At 42.9% G+C, this 12,496-nt stretch overlaps 1 protein-coding gene across 1 annotated transcript in view; it reads right to left on the bottom strand.

Annotated features, from left to right (window-relative positions):
• Window positions 1-9,550, bottom strand: part of CIB2 (calcium and integrin binding family member 2) — a 41,568-nt gene extending 32,018 nt beyond the window's left edge. Inside the window, exon 1 of the mRNA XM_075855145.1 lies at window positions 9,191-9,550. Within this exon, the coding sequence (XP_075711260.1) occupies window positions 9,191-9,241 (51 nt within the window). The 5' untranslated portion in view covers window positions 9,242-9,550. The remainder of the gene's footprint in view (window positions 1-9,190) is intronic.
• Between the last annotated feature and the right edge of the window lie 2,946 nt (window positions 9,551-12,496).

The following is a 12,496-nucleotide window of genomic DNA, read 5'->3' as shown; positions in this document are numbered from 1 at the left end:
GTTCGGCCGAACTCGTTTTGGCCGAACCCGGCAAAAAAATTATCGGTACGCGACGTCAGGAGATAGTCACTGTCCATGGTGCTGAAAGAGTTAAACTGTTTCAGCACCATGGACAGTGACTTCCGATCCCAATATACATGAACCTGTAGAAAAAAAAACGAAGTTCTGACTTACCGATAACTCCCGGCGTCTTCCTCCAGTCTGACCTCCCGGGACTGACAATTCAGTCCAAGTGACAGCTCCAGCCAATCACAGGCCAAGCACAGGCTGCAGCGGTCACATGGACTGGCGCATCATCCAGGGAGGTGGGGCCCGATGTCGAGAGGCGCGTCACCAAGGACGCGTCACCAAGGACGCGTCACCAAGGCAACGGCCGGGAAGTTCTCGGTAAGTACGAACTTTTTCTTTTTTTTCAACAGGTTTTTCGATATTGTGTTCGGCATTCACTGTCGAGGGTGCTGAAAGAGTTAGCTCTTTCAGCACCTTGGACAGTGACGGGCGTCGACTAGCCTCATCTCTATGATGGCAGCTGCCCGAAAATCACGCAGCCGCGCATCAGACACGGATGACACACGCAGCTGTCAAATGGTTTTTGCGCGCGCAAAACGCAGCGTTGTTTGCGCGCGCAAAAACGCAACGTCCGTCTGTATCTGCCCTTAGACCCAGACTTTTTTCAGAGCTACAAATTGACTTAACTCTTGCGTGACAGCTGAAGTCCACAAGATTGATTGTAACTCAATGTATTCATGTTGACTGCAGCTTTAGCTCAATAGTTAACATCAATCAGTAGGACTACAAAACGTCTCAGTGTAGCCCTAGCCTAAATATCGGAGATTTAATTATGAGACATTTCTTTAAGATCTTCTCGAACAAGGTTGTAAATATTTGAACATGATCTGACGCACCTCATTCTAAAGTCTTTTAAGGTGGATTCACATGGGCCGGTACTATACAGCGTGGTCAAATGACGTGCAGCAAAACCTGCTGTGATTTTAAAGTTACTGACCGTTCTTTCTTTTACAGAATTCCGTTTTACCACGCACTTTTTGACCGTGCAGCCCACTACTGGCCCATGCGAATCCACCCTGAGGCTTCATGCACACGACCGTGCCCGTAATCACGACCCGTAATTACGGGCACGGCCGGCCATTTTTATGGGCCGTGCTCCCATTATAAAGTATAGGAGCACGGTCCGTAAAATTAAAAAATAGGACAAGTCCTATTTTTTTTGGCATGTTTCTATGGCACGGACGCCCGCCCGTAGACATACGGGAAAGTTTCCTTCGGCCATAGAAATGAATGGGCCCGTAATTACAGACCGTAACTACGGTCCGTAATCACAGGCGATTTTACGGTCGTGTGCATGGGGCCTAAGGTAGAGATAAATGTAGGGTGTCCCTAATTTACCACTGAAGGAAAGGGCATACACTACCGTTCAAAAGTTTAGGGTCACTTAGAAATTTCCTTATTTTTTAAAGAAAAGCACTGTTTTTTTCAATGAAGATAACATTACATTAATCAGAAATACACTCAGTACATTGTTAATGTGCTAAATGACTATCCTAGCTGCAAATGTCTGGTTTTTAATGCAAGATCTACATAGGTGTATAGAGGCCCATTTCCAGCAACCATCACTCCAGTGTTCTAATGGTACATTGTGTTTGCTAACTGTGTTAGAAGGCTAATGGATGTTTAGAAAACACTTGAAAACCCTTGTGCAATTATGTTAGCACCGCTGTAAACAGTTTTGCTGTTTAGAGGAGCTAGAAAACTGACCTTCCTTTGAGCTAGTTGATAATCTGGAGCATTCCATTTGTGGGTCCAGAGGCTACATTTGATTCTGCAGCAGCATCGGCGTTTGCAGGTAAGTAGCTACATCGACTTACCTGCAAACGCCGATGCTGCTGCAGAACCAACTGTAGCCTCTGGTGCCGATGTGTCCTCGCTCGTCCGACACGATGCAGGACCTGGGGCAGGAAGTGAGTGACGTCACAGCGTGATCTCTCGAGAACACGCTGTGTCCGTTAACACCCAGCGTCTGGCAGTGCACAAAGAGAAGTGGATGATGCTGATTCGTTCTACATCATACACTCCCATTCACAACGCCCAGCTAGTAAAAGAAGTAAAAACGCCCAGATGTACGCACATAATACACGCCCAGTTGTACTTTTACTTTAAACATGCCCAGTTGTACTTTAGAAAGCCTCATTTGCATAAATATAAAAATGGTCATAACTTGGCCAAAAATGCTCGTTTTTAAAAAAACAAAAACGTTAATCTCTTATCTACATTGCAGCGCCGATCTGCTGCAATAGGAGATAGGGGTTGCAAAATCTGGTGACAGAGCCTCTTTAAATAGTACCCGCAAAACGCCAGTGTCAACGTCTACAGTGAAGAGGCGACTCCGGGATGCTGGCCTTCAGGGCAGAGGGGCAAAGAAAAAGCCATTTCTGAGACTGGCTAATAAAAGGAAAAGATTAATATGGGCAAAAGCACACAGACATTGGACAGAGGAAGATTGGAAAAAAGTGTTATGGACAGACGAATCGAAGTTTGAGGTGTTTGGATCACACAGAAGAACATTTGTGAGACACAGAACAACTGAAAAGATGCTGGAAGAGTGCCTGACGCCATCTGTCAAGCATGGTGGAGGTAATGTGATGGTCTGGGGTTGCTTTGGTGCTGGTAAAGTGGGAGATTTGTACAAGGTAAAAGGGATTTTGAATAAGGAAGGCTATCACTCCATTTTGCAACGCCATGCCATACCCTGTGGACAGCGCTTGATTGGAGCCAATTTCATCCTACAACAGGACAATGACCCAAAGCACACCTCCAAATTATGCAAGAACTATTTAGGGAAGAAGCAGGCAGCTGGTATTCTATCTGTAATGGAGTGGCCAGCGCAGTCACCAGATCTCAACCCCATAGAGCTGTTGTGGAAGCAGCTTGACCGTATGGTACGCAAGAAGTGCCCATCAAGCCAATCCAACTTGTGGGAGGGGCTTCTGGAAGCATGGGGTGAAATTTCTCCCAATTACCTCAGCAAATTAACAGCTAGAATGCCAAAGGTCTGCAATGCTGTAATTGCTGCAAATGGAGCATTCTTTAACGAAAGCAAAGTTTGAAGGAGAAAATTATTATTTCTAATAAAAATCATTATTTCTAACCTGGTCAATGTCATGACTATATTTTCTAGTCATTTTGCAACTCATTTGATAAATATAAGTGTGAGTTTTCATGGAAAACACAAAATTGTCTGGGTGACCCCAAACTTTTGAACGGTAGTGTATATTTGAATATTTTGATTACTAAATTAATTTGCGTAGTCAATTTGTTAGTATTTTTTGTTCAATCACATCGCCTTAATAATTATATACTGTGCGATTGGAAATCAAATATTGATATGTTTACATACAGTATGTTAGAAATTAAAAACTTTACATAGGGTGTCCTTACTTTTTTGTATAACTGTACTTTGGAACTAGAGACATGAAGTTTGGTTTAGAGACTTGAGGGTATTTTAGACTGGCATTTCGTACACCAGTCTCAAGCTGTAGTACGTCAGAGTGAAATGCGCCACATTTACTAAGAGGCGCAATTAATTTGGCGCATTTGGGGAAGTCCTAAAGAGAGAAAATGCCAAGTGACTTTGCAGTCATTGCAGCAGGATTCGCACCTGTAGAGAACAATGAAAGAAGAAAGAGTTGAATTTATTATCAGCTTTATGTCACTTTTCTGACATAAAAAAGTTACAAATTGTGGCGCACGCCATATTTGCAACTTTTCTCTCCTCTTGCCATTTTTGAAAAGTGGGGACAGGGCCAGTAAGTTCCCAACATATTTATCATTTCTAAAGACGAAAAATGGTGCAAATTCTAACAAATCTATGCCTGCTACGAGCAGCAGACAGACCCCTGAGTTTTGTCTCCTAGGCATCCGTAGCCATCAGGAATAGATGGTTCCTATGCCTCGCCACTACATGGCATTCAAAACCTTGTGCCGGCCCTGTATGGCACTCAACCTTTTCTCAGGGGGAAAACAAGGCCAAACGATTGACATGGGCTAAGACACTCACGGCAGTAACAGAAAGAGTTTATGTAAGAAGATGAAACGTAGGCAGATTGATGCTACAGTGTAACAAACCAATAGTCAAACATTTAAGTATTAGGCCCCATGCACACGAATGTGCTTTTGCGGCCGCAATTCCCCCGAAAATCCACAGGAGAATTACGGCCCCATTCATTCTTATGGGGCCGTGCACACGACCGTGGTTTCCACGGTCCGTGCATGGCCCCGGAGCCCGGACCGCAGAAAGAGCGGGCAAGCCTTATTACGGCCGTGTTCTGCGGTCCGGGCTCATTGAAAATAATGGCCGCGGCCATGTGCACAGCCCGCGATTTGCGGGTGGCTCGCGGCTGACACTCCGTGGCCGGCCGACCCGAAAATCACAGCCGTGCACATGGCTACGGTCATGTGCATGAGGCCTTAGGGTGTGTTCACACAGGCTTATTTCAGCAGTTTTCGGGCCGTGAACGTCCCGAAAAACTGCTGAAAGATCAGAAGCAGAACGCCTACAAACATTTGCCCATTGATTTCAATGGGATAAACAGTGTTCTGTTCCAACGGGGCGTTATTTTATGCCTTATTTCCAAATAACGGCGCGTAAAAAGAAGTGCATGTCACTTCTTGAGCCGTTTTTTGAGCAGCTTTGTTATTGACTCAATAAAAAACACAGCTCCAAAAAAGGGCGTAGAAAACACTGCAAAAAACGAAATTTGCTTGAAAAACGGCTGAAAATCAAAGGCTGATTTCCCTTGAAAACAGCTCCGTATTTCCAGCCGTTTTTTGTTAAGCGTGTGAACATACCCTTAGGTTGTTTTGCCTGCCCATGAGTTGGACTTCATTCTTTCGAGAGATGCTAAATCCTCTGGTTTGGGTCTTTGTACAGAAGGGTCTTCACTGCTACAAAATAATGGTTAACCAAATTTTGGTGAAAATTAAAGTAGAACAAGAAAAGCTGAATGTCATGAACGTCCCTCCACAGACACCTGACCTCACCCTTGTCAAACATTTATGGGGGCACTTGAAGAGTCAGAAAGAGGAGCATTCAGTAACACCACAAGATACTCTGGATTCTAAAATCATACAGATATCATGATAGACTCGTGGAGTCCCTACCAGCAACCATCCATATTGTGATTAGTGATCTCAGACTTTTAGACCCCACTGTACTTCATAGGTTAATTGACTTTCAAGAAAATTTGCCCCTAGACTGTTTGCGTGTGAGAGAGAGGGGGAATTTAAGTTGTGAACCTATTGGGGATAGAGACAAATAAAAGTGTTTTCTATGTAGAGCTCTGCACTGAACATGGTGGTGCGATAGAAATGAAGGCAAAAAAATACATAATAGTAATAATAGTGCAACATTGTAAAGACAAAAATCAAGCGTGCTTTATGGAATCTGAATACGGCTTTAAGATTGCTGTAACATGGCAGAATGCGGCCTAACACTCAGTCCTCTCTGCCTTTGTAGCAGGGCATGTCTCAATGGTGTCATTACTAGGATAGATATTACTGTGCCATGCGTAGCGTTATTTAACGTACATCACTAGCAGCCACAGGGTTAATGACTAGTGGGGGATGGGGAAAGAGGCTGTCAGAATGCCCTGTAGGATATGTTATCATTGTCTAGAGTTCCAGGTTTGTTCTCCAGAGTCTCTGGGATGAATAATTCAGGCCTGTGCTAAGGATAAGATGGCACACTGTATATATATATATATATATATATATATATATATACACACACATACACACACATGCATATACACACACATTATATATATATATATATATATATATGGGTGTGTGTGTGTGTATATGTATGTATGTATGTATGTATGTATGTATATATATATATATATATATATATATATATATATATATATATATATATATATATATACACAGCGTGCCATCTTATCCTTAGCACAGGCCTGAATTACTCATCTCAGAGACTCTGGAGAACAAAAGGTGAAGGAAACGGAAGCTAAGGTTTCAGTTTACATTTCCGTTGAGGGGTTAACCCGACGGAAACCGCAGACGGAACCCCTCAACGGAAGGGCAAGGCTGATGTGAACAGGCCCTTAGCCACACTTATCACTCCCCTTACCTACAATAACCACTATTCTAAGATAAAGATGCTGATGATAATAAAAAGTAGACTGTGTGCGTCATTTGTCCTTCGATGTCTAACAAATGACGTGATCCCTCTCTTCATACTAAGCCAAAATACAGGTTGTACAGTATGGCCTCTCAGGCTTCACAATACAAGGACGAAGAGTTGTGCTGCAAGCCATGCCTAAAGATGGTGTCCAATTTGGACCACAGCTCCGCGGTTCCCCAGGTAATAAATGATAGAGAATTGCAACTGCTGGGACCCCCAGTGATCAGCGGCCAGTAAAACCCAAATATAAAAGTTCAATGTCAATGGATATTTAAAGAAGCACTCCAGGTTTTTTATTTTTCTATCATTAGATACCTATCCCACCAATATATATATATATACACTCTCAGCGAATACTATCTTATTTAGTTGTTGCATTCTATATGAATTCTTCGCTTTAGTTGGGTCATGTGAACTCACTCTGACCTGATAAAATCTACAGCAGTGTGTAATGTAATTGAGAGTCAGCCTCTTCACTTCCTGATTTATGGACTGTACCGAACAGGTTCCCCACAGAGGGGATACAGAACCTTATGTTACTAACCACCGACGAGCAGACACAACTGTCACACAGTTAGGTTATATTGAGACGAATGTGTGCGAAATCGTCCGTGAAAAACTGCCGTTTTTCATATCCGGTTCACGCCCCAGTAGAACACGTTTTCACGGATTCCTCATAGACTTGAGTTGATAGAGGGATCCGTGAAAACTGACAAAAATAGAATCCCAAAATCTTAATGTCCTATTTTTTTTACGGGCCCTTCACACGGTCCGTTAAAACAACAGCCGTGTGAACAGCCCCATAGAAATACATGCAGCCTTGTGACAGCCGTTAGAAAAACTGCCGTCACACGGACTAATTATACATTCGTCTGAATAAGCCCTCATAAGTCAGAAGGCTGAGCTGCGACCTCCATCATTATAACTATGATAGTTATGTGACTGATGATCAGTAGTTAGTGACAGTTGTTTCTGTATCCCCTCTGTGAAAACCTGTTTGGTACAGTCTGTAAATAAGGAAGTGAAGAGGCTGACTGTTATCTACAGTAACTGCTGTAGTTTTTATCAGGTCAGAGTGAGGTCACATGACCCAACTAAAGAGAAGAATTTAGATAGAAAGGAATAACTAAATAAGGTAATACTCGCCGAGTATATATATATATATATATATATATATATATATATATATATATATATATAGGGAGGATAGGTAACTAATCATAAAAAAAACTGCCTCTTTAAGCATTACATGGTGGTGCCCACTGAAATTACTGGGTATTCATTGATTTCAAAAGATGGTAACAGCCTTCCAGAGCAGAGAGGCGAAGGATATCTCTGCTCTGGACTGTAGAAGGAGTTTCCAGATTAGATTGTAACCCTATAGAAGATAAGGCCAGATGAGAGATAGGATATCTATAATGTGTTGTTTAACGAGGACCTGTCATTCCTTTTGACATGTCTGTATTAGTAAATACTTGTATTCCCCATGAACGAATTCTGCAGCATCTTTTCTTAGAACTGTACGTTGTGTCGTTCCTCTGTTATTCCTCCTAGAAATGTATGAATAAATTGACAACTGGGTGTTACCATTTGGGGGCGTGGTGTCCCTATACAGACTGACACTGTCCAATCTGTGTTGACAGAGAGACTGTAGGGACACACCCCTTTGACAAGGTGAATAGTAAGGCTGGGTTCACACGACCATGTTACGTCCGTAATGTATGGAACGTATTTCGGCCGAAAGACCCGGACCGAACACAGTGCAGGGAGCCGGGCTCCTAGCATCATAGTGATGTACGATGCTAGGAGTCCCTGCCTCTGCGTGGAACTACTGTCCCGTACTGTAATCATGATTACAGTACGGGACAGTTGTCCTGCAGTGAGGCAGGGACTCCTAGCATCGTACATCACTATGATGCTAGGAGCCCGGCTCCCTTCACTGTGTTCGGTCCGGGTCTTCCAGCCGAAATACGTTCCGTACATTACGGACGTAACATGGTCGTGTGAACCCAGCCGAACACTCAGTTGTCAATTTACTTATTCATTTCTAGGAGGAATAACAGAGGACGGGACAACGTAGAGTTCTAAGAAAATACATTCCAGAATTATAATTACAAGAAACAATTATTTACTAAAGCAGAGATGTCAGGAGAGGTGATAGGGTAACTTTAAGGAATAAATATGATTTAACGTAAACCATTATATAAATGATCCTTCATCAGATCCCTTTTTCCAAGAAAAAGCATCATTCTTTTTTACCAATCCCGGATATCAGCAGTCCACATATCGATCTCTCCATACAAGTACTGTCCTTTAAACTTTCTCCAAACTGCTACCCTAAAGGCCTGTTCACATCAACGTTCGGCTTCCGTTCAACCTTTCCGTCTGAGGAACCGATGAACTGAACCCAAATGGTGATGTGAACAGGCCTCAACCTAGTCCATAAACTCACATCTTGGACCATAAACGTCATTTTTGCCATGCCATCTTTTTGCCATACTCCATGTATGCGGCTGACACAAAGCACCACAATCACCACGGCCTTCATACCGTTTTACTGGCCACTGCCTCATTCAATGTTCTTCTGCCATCCCCGTAGTAGAGGATTTATGTCAACACCAGCAATGATCATACATGTGAGTCACACAACAGTAAGATATCATTTCCTCTCCAATATCACAACAACTTAATGGAGTTTGGAGATAGTTCTCATACAATATTCAGGGTGATCACACTATTTATGAGTAAAAAGGAAGAAAATATAAAATATAATATACACAGTAAATACAACACTCCTTTACTTCAGCATTTATTATATAGTATATTTCAACAGTACATAATGTATGCTGAGAAAAACAAAAGCACACACATATATATATATATATATATATATATACATATTCATAAAATACACCACACAGCCCATATAATATACATCCATACAGATGACAGTGTGCTGCACCTTACCTGGTAGGCATCTAACTGTTCATCAGTAAATATAGTTTGCTTATTGCCCATGATAGATGAGGGATCCTTGGCCTCCTGAAATGCATCACACAGGGAGGAGCAGGAGGGCTACCTAGTATAGGCATTGGCATTTACACTGGGGCAATAAGGGGCACCGGCTGCATAAGGGAGCTTCTGCAAAGCAGCAACATAAAGCAAGCCCTCAGGAAACATCCATTAGAAGCCATAGAACGCGTCCTCGGTCTGTTATTGAAGGGTTAAAGTGGTTTTCATTGAGTGCTGGCAGCTCCTTGCCTCCAGATCATCTGTGCATGTTTGATGTGCTTCCCTGTGCATCAATAAGGACAAGACACTCCCTCTGAATTGACACATCCAAGCAAATCTTCATGGAGCCACAAGGGGGCGCTAAGAAAGCAGATTGTACATCCAAAATTGCAGTTTAATCAAAAATTTAGCAGAAATGGAATGAAGATAAAGACATTAACAAATATATATTGCATTATATTAGCTTTATTGCATGTGTTATTTTAAATATTGTATGTTACAATTAATAAAGAGAGACATAGAGAGAGTTAAAATAAAATATTTCTGCTTAGTTAAGCAACACATTTTAGGAATTACTTCAGTTTATCAAGTTCCTTGACTCCAAAATGAATAATGTCACAGAGAGGGGGCCATTGTTACTTAGGCAGGGGTATTTTGCATGTGCACAATTTTACAGCGCCTCGCCATGGCAATAGCTAACAGGGAAAAGAGGGTCACAGTGGCAAAATGATAAAATATATAAACAAGCGTATAATGGGTTGTCGGAAGACAAGACTTATTCTCTTCAGTACTATGCTGTGCCTATAGGTATGAGATGTCCCCCCTCCCCCCAGAAAAAACAAACTTTATGCAGCATAAGGCTATGTTCACACGGAGTATTTTGGGGGAGGAATATCTGCCTCAAAGTTCCAAACGGAATTTTGAGGCAGATATTCCTCCCCCAAAATACTCCGTGTGAACAGCAATTATCGCGCCGTTTTTCGCCCGCGGCCATTGAGCGCCGCGGGCATAAAACACGCTTTCTCCTGCCTCCCATTGAAGTCAATGGGAGGTCGGAGGCGGAAGCGCCCGAAGATAGGGCATGTCGCTTCTTTTTCCCGCGAGGCAGTTTTACTGCTCGCGGGAAAAAGACGCCGACGCCTCCCATTGAAATCAATGTGAGGCGTTCTCGGGCCGTTTCTGCCGAGTTTTGCGACGCGGTTTCCGCGTCAAAAAACTCGGCAAAAGACCCCGTGTGAACATAGCCTAAGAATAAAAATTTAGAATATTTCTATAGGTTTTGGCTATCCCAATAGATGTAACTAACATCCATGGACAGGATGTAAGTTAAAGTGGTTAAAGGACATATAGACGTCATAGAGGGGGTTCCCCGGGACGGTGAGCCACGCTATAGAAGTGATCCCGCTCAGGCGAACCTGGCCCATCCATGCAATACATGGCAACCATTTATTTTTCCAGAAACAGCGCCATCTTGTCCACAGGCTATGTCTGGTATTGCAGCTCAGCCACATTCAAGTGAATTGCTGCAATACTAAATACAGCCCAAGGGAGGTGCTGTTTCTGGAACAGCAGACCTTTTTCCTAATCTCAGACACCACCTTAACAAATAGAAAAGCCTTTCCACCACCACAGCCACACCTAGCTGTGGTCCAGCAATATTTAATATAAAGTATAGAATCCCTTATTGCATGCGTACACATATAAGGGCCTTTTTCTTTCTTCAGACGGAAACACTATTGCTTTTATCCTGGTCACATCTTTGTTTGAGAACAGTCATTTTTGGTAAAACACGATTTCACAAATAACAACCACGTCACGTGTCAAATTTACACATAGCCGGCTCCTTCCACATTACAACGGGTACATTATAGAGAGCTCTGCCTGGTATATACGTTGGGTACATAATGTGTCTATAGATGCTCCATTTGTGGAGAAGGCTCAGAAACAGTATCCTATGTCATGCCTGTGTTATATAGCATGCTGGGGGACCATACTGTGTATAGTACAACATGAAAGGTGAATACATTGTTGTGGATCTGTCGTGTCTCATCTGGCATGTAACCCAACTCTGCTGTATACCCTATGTGAGGGATTCTCCTATATCACACCAGCCTCGGGGCGGTTACATGGGGCATGGCTCATGAATAAATGATACCCTTAAAGTACAATACCTAGAAGTGAAATAGAAGAACTAGGGCTGACTTTCCAGGGTTATCTCAAATGCAATAAAATCCTATAGCTATTGTATGCCAGCAGTTTGTTGCTATAGCTGGAAAGATTATACTGTAGTGGAAAAGATTGGAGATCAATTCATTCAAGTAAAAGTCAGGAAGAATACATATTTTTTTCCAGAAGACATAGGATGGCTGGAATCTGTAAATATGGTAACTAAAGAAAAAATCCACTTATCACCCAATGTTATGGACACACCACTATAGGATCTCAGAGATACCTTCATTAAGAGGTGTTTTTATCACCAAAATACATTGTAGCAGGACTGGCGATCAGCTCATCACACGGGTCTGGCTTCAGTAACCCTGGCGATCAGCTGTTATCGCTGGGGAAGCCATACACTTCCATGCAGCGCCCACTGTTGGGAAATTGTAGTGTTACATGCTGGCCATTAGGGTTAGGTGATTAATTAAATTAATATGATGAATTCGCATAGTGGCAGATTAAGGGTATGTTCACACGCTTAACAAAAAACGTCTGAAAATACGGAGCTGTTTTCAAGGGAAAACAGCCCCTGATTTTCAGACGTTTTTTGAGCAAGGGTATGTTCACACGCACTAATTACGGACGTAATTCGGGCATTTTTGCCCCGAATTACGTCTGAAAATAGCGCCTCAATAGCGCTGACAAACATCTGCCCATTGAAAGCAATGGGCAGACGTTTGTCTGTTCACACGAGGCGTAATTTACGCGCCGCTGTCAAATGACGGCGCGTAAATAGACGCCCGCGTCAAAGAAGTGACCTGTCACTTCTTTGGCCGTAATTGGAGCCGTTACTCATTGACTTCAATGAATAGCAGCGCCAATTACGTCCGTAATGGACGCGGCGCTCAAGCGCCTGCACATGCCGTTACGGCTGAAATTACGGGGATGTTTTCAGGCTGAAACATCCCCGTAATTTCAGCCGTTACGGACGCCCTCGTGTGAACATACCCCAACTCCCGTTTTTCGGGGCGTTTTTCGCTGCGTTTTCGCGGTGTTTTTTACGACCGTTTTTGGAACTGTTTTCATTGGAGTCTATGAGAAAAC

Source organism: Rhinoderma darwinii, chromosome 3 (assembly GCF_050947455.1).
Source record: "Rhinoderma darwinii isolate aRhiDar2 chromosome 3, aRhiDar2.hap1, whole genome shotgun sequence".
Classification (NCBI taxonomy): Eukaryota; Metazoa; Chordata; class Amphibia; order Anura; family Rhinodermatidae; genus Rhinoderma; species Rhinoderma darwinii.
The sequence above is the reverse complement of the archived record's forward strand: the minus strand, read 5'-3'. Positions and strand labels throughout refer to the sequence as shown.